The 22,067-nt window shown below is 38.5% G+C and overlaps 1 protein-coding gene across 17 annotated transcripts in view; it reads right to left on the reverse strand.

The window, feature by feature from the left end:
* MAP4 (microtubule associated protein 4) overlaps positions 1-22,067 on the reverse strand; it is a 187,210-nt gene that overhangs the window by 60,925 nt on the left and 104,218 nt on the right. For all 17 annotated transcript variants that reach the window (XM_035722472.1, XM_035722471.1, XM_035722462.1 and 14 more), the window contains one exon: positions 4,178-4,300. In XM_035722472.1, the coding sequence (XP_035578365.1) occupies positions 4,178-4,300 (123 nt within the window). The remainder of the gene's footprint in view (positions 1-4,177; positions 4,301-22,067) is intronic.

Genomic DNA, 22,067 nt, shown 5'->3' on the forward strand with positions numbered 1-22,067 from the left:
AACCAAGATGGAAGCCACAGTGTCTTTTTATAACCTAATCTTAGAAATGACATACCATTATTTCTGCCATCTATTCTACTGACCACACAGACCAAGCCTATACGATGTGGGAGGTTACTACACAAAGGTGTGACTACCAGGAGCTGGGGATCATTGGAACCATCTTGGGGGCTGACTACCACAGTTGGCTTTCAAGACATTATACTCTTCTGAGTTTTCTCCCCTCAAAACTGGCCATTCCTTTGACGTTACTCTTGCTGGTTCCTCTTCTTCCTGACTTAAATTAGTAATTAAAAACGACTCACAAAGAAAATCTCTGGCTAAGATGGCTTCGCTGATCAATTCTACCAAACATTAAAAGAAGAATTAAAACTAATTCTTCATAAACTCTTCCAGAAAAACCTGAAGCAGGCAGAACACTTCCTAACTCATTCTCTGGTTGGTATTACCACAGAATGTTAACACCCTGATATTTCTCTGATACCAAAACTAGACAAAGACATCATAAGGAAACTACAGATCAGCATCTCTTCTAAACATGGATGCCAGAATCTTCAACAAATATGTTTATGAATGTGCCAGAAAATAACACAAATTATACGCCATGACTAAATGGGATTTATCCCAGGAATGCAAGACTGGTAACCAATGTAATATATACATATCAGCAGAATAAAAATTAAAACCACATGATCATTTCAATAGATGCAGAAAAACCACTTGACAAAACCCAACACCCTTTCATGATAAATCAAGTACTTGACAAATTAGGAATAGAAGGCACCTTCTTTAATCTGATAAATGGCATCTGCAAAACACCCTCTGCTGATACCATACTTAATGGCCAAAGACTGGATGCTTTCCCTCTAAAGAAAGTAACAAAACAAGGATGTCTGCTCTCACCACTTCTAGTTAATCATTGTACTGAAGGTTCTAGCCAGGAAAATTAGGCAAGAAAAAGAAATAAAATGCATCAAGATTGGAAATGAGGAACTAAAACTACATTTGTAAGTGACATAGCATACATGTGGAAAATCCTAAGGAATCCACTAAAAAAACTACTAGAACTAATTAATTGAGCAAGGTTGAAGATACAAGATCAACATACAAAAACCAATTGTATATCTATACCATCCCAAAGAATAATCTAAAAATGAAATTAAGAAAACAATTTCATTCATAGCATCAAAAAGAATAAAGTATTAGGAATAAATTTTATAAACAGGGATATAAAATTTATACTGTGAAAACTACAAAAATATCATTGAAAGAAATAAGATATAAATAAATGGAAAAACATTCTATGTTTATGGATTGAAAGACAATATTGTAAAGATAGCAAAACTCAATTTGATCTATAGGTTATATATATTTATAGATCTATAGATCTATAAATTCCTATAAGAATCCCAGCTGATCTCTTTATAGAAATTGATAAGCTGATTCTAAAATTCATATGGAATCACAAAAGATCCAGCCAAAACAGCTAAAATAATTAAAAAACAAAACAAACAAAAAACAAAAACAACAACCCAACCCCACAAAAGTGAGGAAAACTCACACCTCCTAACTGCAAAACTTACCACGAAGCTATAGTAAATCATGAAAGGATAGTACTGGCATTAGAACAGACAGACAGATCCAGTGGAACAGAACTAAGAGTTGATCAACAAAATTATGTATCTATGGTCAACAGATTTCAGCAAGGATGCCAAGACCATGAAATGGGCAAAGAACAGTTTTCAAAAAAATGCAGCTGGGACAACTGGATGTCAACATCCAAAATAATGAATGTGGATCTCTCTACCTCTCACCATATACAAAAATCAACTTACAATGGATCAAAGATCTTAATACAAGAGCTAAAAATATAAAATTTTTAGAAGAAAACATAAGGATAGGGGTGCCTGGGTAGCTCAGTTAAGCATCTGCCTTCGGCTCAGGTCATGATCCCAGGTCTGGGATAGAGTCCTGCATCAGGCTCCTTGCTCAGCGGGAAGCCTGCTTCTCCCTCTGCCTGCTGCTCCTCCTGCTCCTGCTTCTCTCTCTCTCTCTCAAATAAATAAAATCGTCAAAAAAAGAAAAAGAAAAACATAAGGATAAATGTTCATGACCTCAGATTTGGCAGTGGAGTCTTAGATGTAACACCAAAGCATGAGCAAAACAAAAACAAAAACAAAAACAAACACCAAAGCATGAGCAACAAGAGAAAAACTAGATATATTGGACTTCATCAAAATAAAAAACTTTTATGCATCAACGGGCACTATCAAGAAAATTAGGAGACAACCCACAAAATAGGAGAAAATATTTGCAAATCATAAATCTGATAAGGGTCTAGTATATAAAGAACTCTTACAGGACAACAACAAAAAAGATACACCAATTAAAATTGGGATAAGGATCTGAATACACGTTTCTCTTAAGGAAGATATACAAATAGTCAATAAACATATGAAAAATAAAAAGATAATGAACATCATTAGCCAACAGGAAAATGCAAATTAAAATCATAACAAGATGTACCACTTCAATCCCAACTAGGTTAGGTATAATTTTTTTCGAAAGGGAAAACAAGGATTTTAAGTATGTGGAGGAATTGCAAACCTAATCCACTACTGGTGGGAATATAAAATTGTACAGTTGCTTTGGAAAATAGTTGGGCAGTTCCTCAAATGATTAAACACTGAGTTATCAAGTGATCAGCAATACCAATCTAGGTATAAACCCAAGGGAAATGAAAATATATGTCTACACAAAAACCTGTACATGAATGTTTAAAACTGCGTTAGTGACAACAGTAAAAGAAAAAAATGCAAACAACCTATATATTTATCAACTGATGAACAGATAAACAAAATGTGGTATATCCATACAATGGAATATTATGAGTTCCTCTGAAAGAATGAAGTACGGATGTGTACCACAAAATGCATGATCCTTGAAAACTTGCTAAGTGAAAAAGCCAGTCACAAAAGACCACATATGATTTCATTTATATAAAATGTCCAGAATAGGTAAATTTAGAGACAGTAGATTAGTGGTTGCTTATAAAAATGTTCTAAAGTTGATTCTGGTGATGGCTATACACACACACACACACACACACACACACACACACACACACACACCCCAATATACTAAAAATCCACTGAATTGTACACTTGATTTTGTTTCTTGAAGATTTTATTTATTTATCTGAGAGAGAGAGAGCATGAGTGGCGGCGGTGGAGGAGCAGAGGGAGAGGGAGAGGGAGAAGTGGATTTCCTGCTGAGCAGGGAGACCAACATGGGACTTGATCCCAGGACTCTGGGATCATGACCTGAGTTAAAAGCAGATGCTTAACCGACTGCGGCACCCAGGCGCCCCTGAATCGTACACTTTAAATAGGTGAACTGTATGGTATATGAATTATATCTTAATAAAGCGGTTTTTAAAAATTACCATATATTGAGAATAGCCAGTAATTGGAAAATGGTATAGAACATCAAGTACTAGATTATTTGGAACGAGCTATGAGCACCTTGTAATAAGTTAGATGGTAAAAAAGAAGCCATATATAAGTGCAAACAAAAAAACTGAGCTCTCAACCTGGCATGGAGCCATTGATATTACTCCTTTGAGGTCCCACTGCAATCCATTCCTGCCACCATTTCCAGCTCTAGGCAACTACACATATGCTTTTTGTGTCTACAGAATAGTGTGATTTTATAGAAATTGGGTATGAGTCCTAGTCTTCCCTCCTGTCAAATGAGAATAATATATACTTGCAGAGTTAGGTAAGAAACACAGAAAATATGTATAAAAAGGCTCTAGCCCTGTGCCTGGCACACAAAACAGACATTCAACAAATGGTGCTACTATTACTGTATTAATTCCTTTTCGAAGAATTACGATTCTACAATACTACTGACCATTTAGTCTTCAATGAATATGAATTTCAGTTAAGTTACTCAAAACGGTCTTCGAAAGGGAGAGATATGGAGGGGCATGCGCATCAGAAGAAGGGACTGAGAGGAGAAAGGGTCAACTAAATGTTCAGGGCAAAGGGTTACACTCTGGTTGTGCTTTGCAAGCTATATTTAGGCTAAAACGTTTTATCTGAGTGGTGGCTACAAATTTTTCATGTTTATGTCATCACTCATACTGAACAGTCACAGGCAAGCCTGCACTTACCAGTTTGGGTAGGATTCACCAACTGTTGTGGTTCAAAGCAAAAGTTTGTGTTTTCTGGCCAGCTCTGGATGTTCTGATATCCCTGGTAGGCCATTTTCTCTTCAAGGAATGGAGTTGGAGAACCTTCAGACAGAAACACCAAACAGAAGTTACAAGGTATTACTGTCCTCTCCTCCACTAGAATTGAGTTTATTACTGTCTTCTCCTCCACTAGAATTGAGTTTCTTACTAGTATCACAGTTAGTACAATATGACAAAAATCATACCTACCTAGTGCATTTTCAAGAATTTTTTTTTTTTAATTTTAAGACAGAAAAACATAATCAAAATACTGGAAGTATACACCTGTTATAAAGTTAAAAACACCGCAGGCTATCTTCTGGGTATGGTATGTGAAAAGGTTAGTGATTTTTACCCACAAAAGAACAAGTACAAAATTTGACAAAACTGTCAACAGCAATCATTTCAAGTCACCAAAATTTTTTTAAATGTCAGATCTAAATAAATGGAGAGATATATACTATGGTCATTAATAGAAGATTCAATATTGTTAAGATGGTGATTCTCAAACTGACAATAGAGTCAAGGCAATTACAGTTAAAAGTCCCAGCAGAATTTTCTGAAGGTGTCAACAAGCTCATTCCATAATTTGTATGGAAATGCAAAAAAAAAAAAAGAGAGAGAGACAAAACAATTTTGAAGAAAAGAACACTAGAGGATTTAAATTATTTGATTTCAAAAGTACTACAAATGTATAATACTAAGTCAGTGTGGTATGGACAACACATTTGATAAATGGAGCAGAACAGAGTTCAGAAGGAAAACTATGTAAGTTGTGGACAACTGGTTTTTAACAGAGGTGCCAAGGTCATTCAATAGGGAAAGATAATTTTTTCAACCAATGATACAGAAACAACTGGTCACTTACCTCACACCATATGCAAAATCTAACTCCAAATAGATTAAGAACCTAAATGTAAACGGGTGAAAATAAAAGAACTTGTAGAAGAAAATATAGGAGAAAAAAAATCTCTGTGACCCTGGACTAGGCAAAGATTTCTTAGAAATGTCATCAAAGGCAGGATCCATATAAGGAAAAAAACTTGTGAACTGGACATCATCAAAACTTAAAACTTTTGCTTTTCAAAAATACCATTAAGAAAATGAAAAGAGAAGCCACAGACTGGGAGAAAATATTTGCAAATGACAAATCTAATAAAAGACCTGTATGCAGAAGAGATCAAAATCTCTTATAATTATACTTATGATCTACATTAGGTAAGTTTTACAAGAAACGAGTTCATTTATCACATTAAAAACGTAGGATTTATAAGTAACTTAAATATTGGCACATACTATGTGTTCAAAACCGTGTTTAAACATTTAATATCGGGGAAATAGCTACTTCAGTCTTTTTGCTTATTTTTGTTCATACTTACAACGAACAATGTGTAAAGTTTTAATCTTATTTCCCTCATATTTTGTTGTTCTGATCATATTTATTAAAATGTTATTCTTCATCTGTTCAGTCTAATAATAAAAAATTAAGACTTGAAAAAAATCTCTTACAACACAATTATAAGTCAAGCAACTCAATTTTAAATGGGCAAAAGATTTCAAGACACCTTTTCATCAAAGACAATACACAAATGGGTAATACGCACATAAAAGAAGCTCATCATCATTAGTCGTTAGGGAAATGCAAATTGAAATCACCATGAGATGCCACTACACTACAGAACCACTAAATCAAAAAGATAGACAATACCAGGAGTTTGTGAGGATGTAGAGAAAAAGGAAATTTCTTTCATTCCTGGAGGGAATGTTAAATGGTACTACTTTAGAAATTAATTTCATGGTTTCCTTCTCTTCATGAACAGCTTAGTTGAGATATAAATTTACTGTTTTAAATAAGTGTAGAATCCAGGGGGTTTTAGTACATTCACTGAGTTATACAACCACCACCATCTAACTTCAAAACCTTTTTATTACTCCAAAATCCTATACGCATTCACCTTTCCCACCAGCCCACTGGTGGGAAAGTTTATATACTCATTCAAAATATATAGTTTATATATTCATCTGTTGACATCTGATTGTTTCCATTTTTGGCTATTGTTAAATAATGCTACTATGAACATTAAATACAGGTTTTTGTGTGGGAATGTTTCCAATTCTACTGGCTATATGCCTAACAGAATTTCTAGGTCATAGAGCAACTCGTATGTTTAACATTCTGAGGAACTGCCGAACTGTTTTTGCAAAGTGCTTACGCCATTTTACAATCCCAGCCAACAATGCGTGAGTTTCAATTTCTCCACATCTTCACCAACACTTGTTGATCTTTTTTATTTTAGCTATACCAGATGTGGGTGTGAAGTGTATGCCACTGTGGTTTTGATTTGCATTTCCCTAATGACTAGTGATGTTCTGCACATTTTCAATTGCTTATCAATCATTTGAATTTTTTTTTTTTTTAAGAAATGTCTATTCAAGGGGCGCCTGGGTGGTGCAGTTGGTTAAGCACCCAACTCTTAGTATGGCCTGGGTCGTGATCTCAGGGTTGTAAGATCAAGCCCTGCGTTGGGCTCCGCGCTCAGTGTGGAGTCTGCTTGAGATTCAATCTCTCTCTCAAATAAATAAATCTTTAAAAAAAAAGCCTATTTAACTCATTTACCTATTTTTTAACTGACCTATTTGAGCTTTTTTAATTATTGAGATAGAAGATTCACTTTCTTTTTTTAATTCAAGCATAGTTAACATACAGTTATATTAGTTTCAGGTGTACAATATAATGATTCAACAATTCCATACATTACTCAGTGCTCATCACAAGAAGTGTACTCTTAATCGCCTTCACCTATTTCACCCATCCCCCCAACCCACCTTTCCTCTGGCAAGCACCAGTCTGTGCTCTGTATTTAAGGATGTGTTTTCTATCTTCGTTCGTTTCCTAAATTCCACATGAGTAAAATCATATCATATGTCTTTCTCTGACTGATTTAATTGCACTTGGCATTATACCTCTAGATCTAACCAAGATCCATTTTCTTGATGATGTCCTTGGGGCATAAAAAATTTTTAATTTTTATAAAGTCCATTTTTTTTAAAAGATTTTATTTATTTGACAGAGAGAGACAGTGAGAGCAGGAACACAAGCAGGGGGAGTGGGAGAGGGGGAAGCAGGCCTCCCGCTGAGCAGGGAGCCCAATGCGGGACTCGATCCCAGGACCCTGGGATCATGACCTGAGCCGAAGGCAGATGCTTAACGACTGAGCCACCCAGGTGCCCCTAAAGTCCATTTTTTTTTTTTGAAGATTTTATTTTTAAATCATCTCTACACCCAATGTGGGGCTCAAACTTACAACTCCAAGATCAAGAGTCACATGCTCCTCTCACTGAGCCAGCCAGGCGCTCCGATAAAGTCTAATTTATCTGCTTTTCTTTTTTTTTTTTTTTAAAGATTTATTTATTTATTTGAGAGAGAGAATGAGATAGAGAGAGAGAACATGAGAGAGGGGAGGGTCAGAGGGAGAAGCAGACTCCCTGCCGAGCAGGGAGCCCGATGCGAGACTCGATCCCGGGACTCCAGGATCATGACCTGAGCTGAAGGCAGTGGCTTAACCGACTGAGCCACCCAGGCGCCCCTATCTGCTTTTCTTTTGCCACTTTTGCTTTGGAGTCCTAAGAAATCACTGGCTAATCCAAGTTCATAACGATCTATGCCCATGTTTTCTTCTAGGAGATTTTCCCTTTTACTTCTTATATTTAGGTCTATGATCCATTTTATTTTTTTATATGGTATTAGGTAGGGGTCCCAACTTCATTCTTTTGCAAATATAGATAATCCAATTTTCCCAGCCCCATTTGTTGAAAAGACTATAGTCGTCTCCCTTATTGGTGGGGGATATGTTCCAAGACCCTCCCCACCCCCATGGACACCTGAAACTACAGATAGTACTGAACCCTATATACACCATGTTTTTTCCTATTCATACATATCTATGATAAAGTTTAATTTATAAATTAGGTACAGCAAGAGGATTAACAACAATAACTAGTAATAAAATAGGACAATTATAACAATATACTGTAAGTAAGTTATATGAATGTGGTCTATCAAAAGATCTTATTGTACTATATTCACCCTTCTTGTGATGATGTGAGATGATAAAATGCCTGTGTGATGAGATGCACTGAGGGGAATGATGTAGGCACTGTGACGTAGTGTTAGGCTACTAATGACCTTCTGTTATGTCAGAAGGACTATCTGCTTCCATACTGCAGTTAACCACAAATATCTGAAGCCAGGGAAAGCAAAAACGTGGGTAAGGGGATACTACTGTATTCTTCCCCCACTGATTTATTTTGGCACCCTTGTTGAAAGATGCAACCTAGAAAGATGTCATTTCTATTTCTAGACTTCGACAGTTTCTTAAAATGTTCAACAGGTCTGACCCAGCAAATTCCTAGGTATCTACCCAAGAGAAATGAAAACACATTATCTATACAAAAACAAATATATTAATGTTCACAGCTGCATTATTCATAACAGCTAAAAATTAGAAATGCAATGTTCATCAACTGGTGAATGGATAAACAAAATAGGGTGCAAAAATACAGTGGAATATGATGCAGCTATAAATGGGAATGAACTACTGAAAACACTACAATATGGATGAGCCTTAAAAGCATTACGAAATGGGGCGCCTGGGTGGCTCAGTTGTTAAGCGTCTGCCTTCAGCTCAGGTCATGATCCCAGAGCCCTGGGATCAAGCCCCACACACTGGGCTCCCTGCTCCGCAGGGAGTGTGCTTCTCCCTCTCCCACTCCCCCTGCTTGTGTTCCCTTTCTCGCCGTGTCTCTGTCAAATAAATAAAATCTTTTAAAAAAAAAAAAAGCATTATGAAATGTGAGAAAAGCAAGACACAAAAGACTAAATACTGTATAATTCTGTTTACATGAATTTTCTAGAAAAGACACTTTAAAGACAGGAAGTAGAATAGTGGTTGCCTAGACTGTAAGTAGGAATGGGAACTGAACACAAATGGGCCCAAGGGAACTCTTGAGGGTGATAAAAATATTCTAAAAATGGATTAGGGTGACTTTAGTATATATCTTCCTTGTTAGGGGTATGAACTTTTGTTGACAAGGGCATAAAAGTAAATGAAAGAAGTTTTGAAAGTCTGAATAGCCACAGTACCAAAGTTTAAAGTTTCTCTACTGTCTTCCTTCCGGAAAACAGACGAGGCCCTAAGGAAGATGTGGCTGGGAGAAGAAGGCTCTGCCACAGGATACTTATAAACAGTTCTACAGCTAATACACGGACCGCTAACCTCAAGGCAAAGTGGGAGTAAAAGTGACAGGACTCATTAGCAGCCAACTCATCAGGCTGCCTCTAGGTACAAATGGTCCCCTTCAAGGTTGCCCTTTATTTTCATGTTTCATAGAATCATTTAAATCTGATTTCACCTACATGTAGTGATTTGGGGGAAACGGAGAGAAGAATAAAACAAAATCATTTATCCTCGATTTACATTTACTCCTCTCCTGACAGACGATCTTGGATATCGGAAGATTTTTTTTTTCTATAAACATTTTTACTTAAGCATAATAAATCTATGGATTTACTTTCCATGCCTACAAGAATGGAAGGTGGATAATATACTTTAATTTTAATTATTTAATTATCATTTTGTAACTAAAACTCTTATTATATAAGTAAAACACCAAATCCCTAAGAAACTTATCTGCTGGTAGGACAGTTAACATCACAAATGGCAAACCTCCTGGGTTCTGTGTCTTTTTTTTTTTTTAAGATTTTATTTATTTGTTTGTTTGTTTGTTTGTTTGTTTATTTATCAGAGAGAGAGAGAGAGAGAGAGAAAGAGAGAGAGAGTACAGGCAAGGGGAGGGGGCAGAGGGAGAAGCAGGCTGCCGAGGCAGATGCTTAACGACTGAGCCACCCAGCCAGGCATCCCCCCTGCGTTCTGTGTCTTAACCAGAGCCTCTAGCCGGAGTGGTTTCTCTCTGGAGGTTATTATGGGCATTGACCTGCATACAACTAAGAAACTTCTGCTGTAAGTAATAAGAAAAGGAATCACATCAATTCTTCAAAAGAAGATAGACTTTTTCCAAACTTTAAGCAATGTTTGTCACAACTGTCTTTTTAAGATGGAAACTGATCATCATAATTGTCTTTCATCAGTGACAGCTTACAATGGATCATACAGAGATAGGCCACACATAGCTATTCCCTAGGTCAGCTCTCACTAATTGACAAAGTACAAAAGTAGATGCCTCCTGTTATGGTACAACTTGGGGCAGGGGAGAAGAGAAAAACTTAGCAATACAGTTCAGATATGGAGGCTACTACCAGCAGGGATGTCAACACCCTGTAATGGGGTCCTGTATGTCTAAGCACCTCCAGAGGTTTGAATAATCAATTCTGTCTCCTCCAAGCACCTCTTCCTCCTTCTGTTCTTTCCCCCAGTATGCTTTCTTCTTTCTGTCCTTCCTTTAGCTTTAAGAGAGCCAACTTTGGTTTTAATTAATTTTTTTTAATTTTTGAGAGAGCGCACACATACAAGCATGCACACAAGCAGGTGGTGGGTGGGGAAAAGGGGAGGGAGATTTTTTTTTTTTTTTTAAGATTTATTTTAGGGGCAACTTGGGTGGCTCAGTCAGTTAAGCATCTGCTTTCAGCTCAGGTCATGATCCCAGAATCCTGGGATCAAGCCACACGTTGGGCTCCCTGCTCAGCGTGGAACCTGTTTCTCCCTCCCCTCTGCTCCTCCCTGCTGCTTGTTCTCTATCCTGCTCTCTCTCTCAAATAAATAAATGAAGTCTTAAAAAAAAAAAAAAAAAGACCTATTTGAGAGAGAGAGGATAAAGAGCTTGCATGTAGAAGGGAGGAACAGAGGGAAAGAAAGTCTTAAGCAGACTCTGGACGGAGTGCAGAGCCCTTTTGCGGGGCTTGATCTCATGATCCTGAGATCCAGCTGAAACCAAGAGTTCCACACTTAACCATATGTGCCACCCAGGTGCCCTGGAGAGACAGAACCTTATGCAGGCTCCATGCCCATTGTGGAGCCCCACTCAGGGCTTGATCTCACGATGCTGAGATCATGACCTGAGCCAAAATCAAGAGTTGGGACATTTAACCCACTGAGCCACCCAGGTGCCCCAAGAGAGCCAACTTTAAACAGCATTTCAACACATGGGAGTTCTGCAGAGGTGACTGCTGTCAAATATGGTTCGTTGTGTGGTTTAATTTTCTGTAATACCTAATATGTATTCATCACTATTTCAGCATAGAGCCAATTTTATATAGACCACATACCTGTTTTTACACAGTCCTGGAGAAGTGGGGAAAATATTCAGCAGAGCCAAATACGAGTTGGGGCCGTGGTTAAGAATGGGAAAATAAGGAGCACATCAATTTGAACGAAAAAAGTTTATGGCGGACAGTTCTTCATAGAGGGCCGCTAGAGAATAGCTAGGATGTCAAAGGCCCTTTAAAAAGAGCACACCAAAAAGATTTGTCTGCCTATATCCCTTCCAAAGGGAACTGCCCTATTCCCTTCCAGGCAATCCTAGTGCAGAGGTCAATCATGGTGCTTCTGCTTTCCCAACCAAAGGAGTACACCTGTGATTAAACCAGGACAAAAGTCCTTTGGAGAAATTTGATAAACAGACATTCTGACATTTTGGATCTTGAGCCGTAATGATACACCTAGGCTGCCAGTGGCCCTCTTTCCCACCTTGAAAGAGTCTGCCTGAGAATGAAGCCAAAAAGAGGGCAGGAGAGAACAGAGGGGAGACAAGAAAGAGTAGGAGAGAGGGAGAAAGGCAGAGTGTGAGTGAGTGAGTGAAGCAGAGAAAGAAAGAAACAAGGGGAGGAGAGAAAAGCAAGAGAGAGACTTATGAGCCAAGTATGATTCTAGAAGTCTTATATGCTAAAAAAAATCTAGCTATAGGCAGCCAACAAATATATAAATGTACAGTCCCTAGTTTTTATAAGGTTCTAACCCTGGGTCTGCTATTTAACTCTGGGTGTGACCTTGAGACTTTTAGAGCTACAGACCACTAACCTAGAGTTAAAAAAAAAAAAAAATTGTGATACGTAATTTTTAAAATGCATTTTAATTCTAAAACAAAATTCTGAGACCTCTGACTTATCCACTCACCTTTATATCTCTCAAAAACCTAGTAAAATATAACTTACATATAAGTACTCAGAAGTTATTGGGTAAATGGAAGTACCTGGACACTTGTTAAGCCAGAAAGTCTACAATAAATCAAAAAACAAACCACAGTGTCCTTGGGAAGGTTCACAAGTGGCATATGAAGGAGGGAAGAGGAAAAGGTGGCAAGAATTTGGATAAACACTTTTTTTTTCCTTTAAAGATTTTTATTTATTTATTGAGAGAGAGAGAGAATGATAGAGAGCATGAGAGGGAGGAGGGTCAGAGGGAGAAGCGGACTCCCCGCTTGTCCAATGCAGGACTCCAGGATCATGACCTGAGCCGAAGGCAGTCGCTTAACCAACCCAGCCGCCCTGGATAAACACTTCTTAAAATTAATAAAAAATATAAATAATAAATTTTTATGGATTGACTTATCTTACTTCTCAAATCACAAAAGCACAAATGTAACAATACAGCTCCATTCTGGATTATTAAAGAGAAATTAAGCAGAAAATGGTAGGAGTAAACAGAGTTTTCTGATGCTCTGAGGTTGAAGCTATGAGTCAATCTGTAACTGACTGAACAGTACTATAAGCAGCAGTCTCAAAACCTGGTCCTTGGCTACCTTCCAGAATTATTTTTCTTCCCCCCCCTTAGTATTATTATTTTTAAAGATTTTACTTATTTGACAGAGAGAGACATAGCAAGGGAGGGAACACAAGCAGGGGGAGTGGGAGAGGGAGAAGCAGGCTTCCCGCCGAGCAGGGAGTCCCGATGCGGGGCTCCATCCCAGGACCCTGGGATCATGACCTGAGCCAAAGGCAGTCGCTTAATGACTGAGCCACCCATGTGCCCCTCCCCCCTTATTTATCATTAAATATTTTAATCAATCTACAGCAGAGTTTAAACAACAGAAAGGGAAGGAGGGAGGGAGGAAGACAGAGCAAACAAGTAAGCAAAAGGTTGGGCACAAACAGAAATATTTAAATTCCTGACCCTGCTCTGACCGAAAGCTTAAATGTATAAATTTGGGACAGCGTTTTTGTCTCTCTTGGTTTCAGTAATGACCTCCACGGTATGTGTTCAGTTCTAGAATTACAGTAATAAAAAAAAAACAAAAAAAATATGCTAGCAATAATTTTATATTCCACAGAAAAGTACTAGAACTTCCTAGTTCTAGTACTAGAATTCAATATCTTTGAATTGCTTCCTGTTTAGAAGAGGTGCACCCACCATCTACTATTTCAAAGCAATGTGTTTAGGGCTTCAACGTGACAAATGCTTTTGTCCACCAATGTCGCAAATGGCAAGATTTTGTTCTTTTTTATGATTGAGTACAATTGTTTTACATACATATGCGCGTGCTTGCCCCACATCTTTTTTATCCATTCATCTATCAGTGGACACTTGGGTTACTTTCGATTCTTGGCTATTGTAAATAATGCTGCAATAAACACAAGGATGCATGTATCTTTTCAAATTAGTGTTTTTGTTTTCTTTGGGTATATACTCAGTAGTGGAATAACTGGATTGTATTTTATTTCTATTTTTAATCTTTTGAGGAACCTCCACACTATTTTCCACAGTTGTACAAGGGTTTCTTTTTTCCCCACATCCTAGCCAACACTTGTTATTTCTTGCCTTTTTTGAGAAGGCCACTTTTAGGCAACAGGCTGAGTAAAGCAAACTTGAATAAGGCAAAAAGGCACACGGGGACCCCAGAATTGAATGCAAACAGGCTCATTAAGCAATCCACCTCAAAACAGCCATAGGCCTTAATTGACCAATTACAACCAGGTACAAGATTCCTAAGATTAGCAAATTACTACCTCACTCCACCCTCAGCACCGCCTCAAAGCAGACAGTCTCCCCTTTGCTGTCCTGCCCACGGCTCCCTTGGGGTGTATTCAATAAACTTCAATCTCTTTCGTTCTGCCTGGGATGGATTCTTTCACCACACTGGCTGCCAGCCCCCACCCAACTGGGATGCCCCACATTTGGTGGCCCCCTGCCCCGATCCAACTGGAGCATCTCACATTTTTTATACTAGTCATTCTAACTGGGGTGAAGTGATACTTCATTGTGGTAAAACAAAACAAAACAAAACAAAACACCTCAAAATTTTTTTTTTAAAGATTTTAGTTTTAACTAATTTCTACACCCAATGTGGGGCCTAAACCTACAACCCTGAGATCAAGAGCTACACGCTCTCCTGACTGAGCCAGGCAGGTGCCTCCCACACCCACAGTCTTTCATCAGAGAAGTGAATACATTTTCCTCATCCATTCTGGGGAAGAAACAGGCATCTCTGCTCTTTCGATCCAGAAGGCGATGTTTATCCTCCTGCCACAGCATTGCTGTGGCACAGCCTAGAGCAGCTCTCTCAGGAGCAACGTGGAGAAGAGCCAGCCTCCAGCCAACAGTATTATTAACAAGCAAATCTGACAGGGGCTCACTCTCACTCTTCATTCAATGCTACTGACCTAGATTACCTTTTTAAAACTCCACAGCAAAAGTAGGCAAACTCCCTTGCAGGAACAACAGTCTTCAGAATAAAAAAAAATTTTCCAGCATAACTACAATCTACTCAGAGAATCTATTTCAGTAAAAAAAAAGAAAAAAAAAAGAAAAATGAAATTCTAAACAAGAAGCAATTTACATAATGCAATGGAAACAACCCTAGATACCTTGGTTCTCCTGAAAGATAGAATGGGAAAAAATAGGGGCCAGTTTCTACATGAAACTGGAGCATTTAACAGTGAAGGCAACTGGTTAAATATTAAAAGTACCAACTAATCAAGCATTAATATCTGTATATCTATGTATCAAAGCCAAAACAATTCTAATAAGATCCATTCCAAGTGTAAGATAGACCAACAGATTTTAATATAAGAGAATACAAAATGTTCACTGATAAGGTTTCAAATTCTGCATTGTGAAAACCTTTAGAAACTACCACTTGTCAAGTTTTAATGTCAAGTCAAAGAATATCCAGTTACCTGAAAAGGAACTGTCAAAATACTCCTCCTCTTAACTACATATGTATGAGACAGATTTTCTCCATATTCTTCAACTCAACATACTGTGACAGACTGAATGCAGAGGCAGATTTGAGTATCCAGCTGTCTTCTATTAAACCAGATAGTCAAGACATTTAGAAAAATGTAAAACAACACAGTCCTTCCTACTAAACTTTTTTTGAAACTATACTTATTAAAAATGTTAACGATTATGTTTTAAACTAATAAATATTTTTAAAAGTCTCTCAGTTTTAATATCTAATTTGATAAATATTGGCAGATGTAACCCATATAAACAAAAGCTCTTTCGGGTCCTGAATAATTTCTAACCAGCTTTACTGAGGTATGATTGACAAACAATGAGCTGCACATATTTAAAGTGCACAGTTTGATAAATTTTGAGGTATGTATGCCATCACAGGAGCATGAATATATCCATCACTCGAAAAGTTTCCTAATTTTTATGCATTAAGTTGTCTTGATAGCAATAGGTTTGAGAACTGATGACTTAAGAGTAAAGACAGTCTCCCTCTAGAGAATATTGCTATTTATTTTTTTAAAAGGTTTTATTTATTTGAGAGAGAGAAAGCATGCGCACGAGCAGGGGAGAACAGAGTAAGAAGGACAAGCAGACTACACATTGAGCGCGGAGCCCCACACAGGGCTTGACCCCAGGACCCCGAGATCATGACCTGAGCCGAAACCAAGAGTCAGACGCTTGACCGACTGAGCCACCCAGGCATCCTGAGAATACTGCTATTTATGTGGAAAGAAAAGTAAAAGGATAAAGAAGGAGAAAAAAGAACACTGGGGAAGAAAGACTCCGCTTTGGTGAGACCTTACTCAGCTCACTTAATTCCCCTGAACCTCAATATCTCACTTATATCATGAAAAGATACACCAGTATCTGGTCTTTTAGTTTCGTTCCAGTTCTAAAAGTCTATTACTAGTCCACATCCCTACATACACACTGTAGACTCAGGTGTAGCGATTGCCCTTCTAGCTCCTTTCCCCAGCACCCCCACCTCCAAGCATCGAGAAATCCAAGACAAAGTTCAGGCTTTGACTTAACATTAAAACTTGACAAGTGGCAGTTTCTTTCTTTCTTTCTTTCAAGATTATTTATTTATTTATTTATTTATTTATTTATTTATTTATTTGTCAGAGCGAGCACAAGCAGGGGGAGCGGTAGGCAGAGGGACAAGCAGGCTCCCCCGCTGAGCAAGGAGCCCGATGCAGGGCTCGATCCCAGGACCCCAGGATTGTGATCTGAGCCGAATGCAGATGCTTAACCATCTGAGCCACCCAGGTGTCCCAACGAGTGGCAGTTTCTTAAAGGTTTTCACAGTGTAGAATCTGAAACCTTATCAGTGAACATTTTGCATTCTGTTATAGTAAAATCTGTTGGTCTATCTTACATTTGGAATGGGTCTTATTTGATAGACTTGTTCTGGCTTTGATATATATACAGATATTAATGCTTGATTAGTTGGTACTTTTAAGTTTATGCTTCTGTGATACAAACTTAGCCATCTGAGAAATGAGGAAACACATAATACAGTATCTCACAATGGGCTAAACTGTATGATGAAGGTATTTAAATTACGTGAAAAGAGAAGAAAATTAATGCTGGCAAGAGGGTTTCACAGAAAAGACAGGGAGCAATCTCTGAATATGGTATTTTCAATTACCATTAACAATGTAAATAACACATTTGAGAATGTCTTTGATTATTATTATAAAGATAAAACAAAATCGAACAGGCATATAGCATGTATATACCCGTATATATATCACAGAATGATAAAGCAATTGTGGCAAAATGTTAATCGTTGGTGAATCAGGAAAAACATACAAGAGTTCTTTGTTTTATTTGTTCTAGTCTCTCAACATTTTTCTATCTTTGAAATTAATTCAGAATAAAAATTTCAGTTTTTCTGATTCGAAGGGGCACATACACCCCAATGTTTATAGCAGCAATGTCTGCAATAGCCAAAATATGGAAACAGCCCAAATCTTCACTGACAGATGAATGCATAAAGAAGATGTGATCTATACAGACAGTGGAATACGACTCAGCCATCAAAAAGAATGAAATCTTGCTGTTTGCAATGACATGGATAGAACTAGAGGGCTTTGGGGGGCCTGGGTGGCTCAGTCGTTAAGCGTCTGCCTTCCGCTCAAGTCATGATCCCAGGGTCCTGGGATCGAGCCCCACATCAGGCTCTCTGCTTGGCAGGAAGCCTGCTTCTCCCTCTCCCACTCCCCCTTCTTGTGTTCCCTCTCTGTCAAACAAATAAATAAAATCTTTAAAAAAAAAAAAAGAACTAGAGGGTTTTATGTTAAGTGAAATAAGTCAGTCGGAGAATGACAAATACCATATGATTTCACTCATATATGGAAATTAAGAAACAAAACAGATGAACATAGGGGAAGGGAAGGAAAACTTAAAATAACACAAAAACAGAGAGGGGAGGCAAACCGTAAGAGACTCTTAACTACAGGAAACAAACTGAGGCTTGCTGGAGGGGGGAGAGCGTAGAGGGGTGAGGTAACTGGGTGACAGGCATTAAGGAGGGCACCTGATGAAATAGCACTAGATGTGATATGCAACTGATGAATCACCAAATTCTACCCTGAAACTAATACATTGTGTTAACTAAATTGAATTTAAATTTAAAAATTTAAAAATCTTTCAGTACTTCTATTTTCTACAAAGAGAAAGTGATAGAAGAAAGCTAACTCCTCAGATTTTCAGCCAACTCCATTTTTTATAATAAAATAGATTTAAATATTCATATCCAACTATATTAGGATGTCTTTCTCTGTACTAAGTAGGTAATAAAAGCCCACAAACCTTCCTGACCTGAAATTAAACAATCTTTGACATCCTAAGATGGCTGGCAGACTTTTTTTTTTTTTTAAGAGTTTACAGTTCTAATAATATTTGAAAACACTGAAGCATTGAAGGTCTCGAGTGGGAAGGAGATGATGACTATGTGTTAACAGTTTCTTTTTGGTTCACTGTAAAACAAACCAGCACGCTTGTCTTAGAAATGTCCTAAGAGACCACACAATATGCTTGTTTTGCTCCAACCATAAATCCTGCAGGATGCCTCCCAGAGTGGGCACAGGTGAAGGATGCCACTGTGAGGCCAGAGTACGTGCTAAGTGAGCAGTGGTTTAGCTATAAACACTACTGTTTTCAGTTGTTCCTTTTACCTCCTGTCACACTCATTTATTATCATACTGAATGTACATTGTTTCTATAAAAACATATGTCTCTATACTTCTTATTCTCCAAAGAGGTTGTTACATACTCTTCTCTCCATCCCAACATATTAAGCTCTTACTTTACAGAAAATAATATTCTTCAATTGCCCTTTCCTCTAACACAAACTTACCTACTAAGTCCATCATTACCTCTTTCCTTCCTATTTATGAGAAGTATAATCCTCCACCTTTATTTTTTTAATTTGGGAAAAAAAATGCTAAACCAGAGAATATGAGAAGTACAGGTCACTCTCTTTTCCAAGGACACCACTTATGCAAGTATGTCCTTTCACATCTCCCTTATCATCAAGTCCTCCAACCTCCATGACTTGCTTTTTTATCCTTTCTCTCTTTGTTTCTTCTCCTCTGGTTATAAGCACAATTAAATCTCTAGCATCTCTCTCTCTTTTTTTTTTTTTTAAAGTAGGCTCCATGCCCAGCACGGAGCCCAATGTGGGGCTTGAACTCATGACCCCAAGATCAAGCCCTGAACTAAGATCAAGAGTCAGAGGCTTAACCGACTGAGCCACCCAGGAGCCCCTAAATCTCTAGCATCTTTAAAATACAAACAAGACCCAAACTGTATTAAAGGAAAAAAAAATCCCCCACAGAATAATCAACTTTACATTCTAATTTCAAAAAACCAGTTATTATGGGGCACCTGGCTCAGTCGATTTAGCATCTGCCGACCTTGGCTCAGGTCATGATCCCTGAGTCCTGGGATTGAGCCCCACACCAGGCTCTCTGCTTGGCGGCAAGTCTACTTCTCCCTCTACCTCTGTGATCTGTCTCACTCTCTCTCTCTCTCTCAAATAAATAAAATCTCTAAAAAAAAAAAAAAAGACAACTGGGGGAAATAGTGATGTATGGACATTTGATATTATGAATTGGTGTGTGTGTGTGTGTGTGTGTGTGTGGGTGTGTGGGTGTGTGAATGGTATTATAATTATGTTTTTATATTTATTTTTAAAGATTTTATTTATTTATTTGACAGAGACAGCGAGCACAGGAACACAAGCACTGGGAGTGGGAGAGGGAGAAGCAGGCTTCCCGTAGACCAGGGAGCCCAATGCGAGGCTCAATCCCAGGACCCCGGGATCATGACCTGACCCGCAGGCAGACACTTAACAACTGAGCCATTTTGGGGGCGCCTGGGTGGCTCAGTTGGTTAAGTGTCTGCCTTCGGCTCCAGGTCCTGGGATAAAGCCCTGTCTCAGGCTTTCTGCTCAGTGGGGATTCTGCTTCTCTGTCTCCCTCTGCCTCTTCTCCTGCTTGTGCTCTGTCTCTCTCTCTCTCTCCCTCTCTCAAATGAACAAAATAAAAAAGAAAGGAATCATTATTTAGAGATAGAGACTGATTTAAAGATAGAATGATATGATGTCTGAGATTTGCTTCAAAGAGCTAATAAGAACTGTGTCAATGGGGAACAGCACGCTAGGGATCCATGGCCTGCTGCTGCAACACAACTAGCTGAGCTATCTGTAATTGCTGAAGTGCAAACTGAAGCAAGTGGCCTGGGAGCCCAAGTGTGTTCAGGCAATAATGCAGACTACAACAACTGCAGTAAGAATAGGTTCCCTCTACGGAACACACTGTGTGCTTACTGAAACACAATGACAAACTCAGGTCTCTCAACCTCTTAGTCAGTCTGAGAACCAGAGAGTTTATAACACAGACTCAAAGAATCTCTTATTTCCTATTAGCCAAGGCTACCATTGTTAAGAAAATCAAACAAGAAAGTTCAATGCGAAGTCTGTGGAACTCAGTCTCACCAAGCATCTTGTGTGTAGTCAGGACATTGACTGGAAAAGAACAGAACAGTAACACTTCGAATGGAGACATCTGGTTGTATCTAGATGAGAGTGACCATCCTGAAACCTCAGGTCACTCTGAGCCTTGTTTTCTAGCGAAGAAGCCTGCCCTCTGGTGCTCAAGGATACTAGTCTTCCTGATTCAAAACCCCAAGAAAAGTTCACCTGGGCAGATGCCTTGAAAGGGGATGCTCATTTTCCTCATGGCCTACCACAACTACCCTCTGTTGCCTCTGGGCCCATAACTATGGTCAAATCTCAACATGCTCTCGGGTAGGGTTTGGCAAGCTACAGTCCATGGGCCAAATCTCCCCTACCATCTGTTTTCTCACATGGCCTATGAATAATTTTTATATTTTTAAAAAACAGAACTTCATTAGTTTTAGGTTCCCAGCAAAATTGAACAGAAAATACTGAGCTTTCCCATAAACCCCTCCTGCATACAGTAACCGCCCCCCTGCCCCTCCACCCCAATCAACATCCCCCTGAGCCTGGTACATTTGCTACAATCAGTGAACCTACACTGACACATCATTATCACCCAAAGTCCATAGGGTTTTACATTTTTTAAAAGGTTTAAAAAAATGAAAAGAAGAAAATTTTCTGACATGTGAAAATTATGTGAAAATCACATTTCAGCGTCCATAAATAAAGTTTTACTGGAACATAGCCTGCTCCCTTGTTTATGTATTATCTATGGCTGCTTTTGTGCTACAATGGCAGAGCTGAGTATTTGTGAGAGAAGACTGTCTGGCCTGAAAAAACCTAAAATATTTAAATGTGGATCTTTGCAGATAAAAGTGTACCAACCCAGATCAAGGAGGACAAGTATACACTATGATCCTGAAGAAAACAGGCCGTGCACCAAAAAAAAAAAAAAAAAAAAAAAAAAAGATTCTGGTAATAAAACCAGGGAACATGTATAAGAATAGATTCTAAGGATGTCTGACCACAGGAAGTAGGATATAATTCTATATTGGGCCTAATATATTGGTACGGGTTCACTCACTAGAGAGTCCAAATTTAATGTGTTAGCTTATGCAGCTCAAAGTAGCTATAAGCAGCTCATTCAACTGGTTGACTGAAATTTGGACTCAAAAGTGAACTACATTTAATGAGGTAGAGATGCCAAAGTTTCCCCGGCAAGATGTAAAAGAGAATCCAAAGGCTTAGGGAGATAGAAGTGTTGGAATAGATATTTCATGCATAATAGATTTTTCATAAGCTGCCCAAGAAGGCCCAGAAGAAACTCCTTTTAACTAAGGAATCAAGAAATATATTAGTGGGGGTGCCTGGGTGGCTCAGTCAGTTAAACATCTGCCTTTGGCTCAGGACATGATCGGGGGTGGGGGGTGGTCCTGGGATGAGCTCCACGTGGGGTTCCCTGTTCAGAGGGGAGTCTGCTTCTCCCTCTCCCTCTGCCCCCCACCCTGCTCAAGCTTGTGCGCTCACTCTCTCAAATCAATAAAATATTTAAAAAAAAAACATTCTCCCGCTCCCATGCATGCACTCTCTCAAACAACAACAACAAACCAACAACAAGAAAAACCCAAAACATTAGTGAAGGAACACCTGCATGCTTGAAAAGCTCTGTCCC

The sequence above is a fragment of the Zalophus californianus genome, chromosome 1 (assembly GCF_009762305.2).
Source record: "Zalophus californianus isolate mZalCal1 chromosome 1, mZalCal1.pri.v2, whole genome shotgun sequence".
NCBI lineage: Eukaryota > Metazoa > Chordata > Mammalia > Carnivora > Otariidae > Zalophus > Zalophus californianus.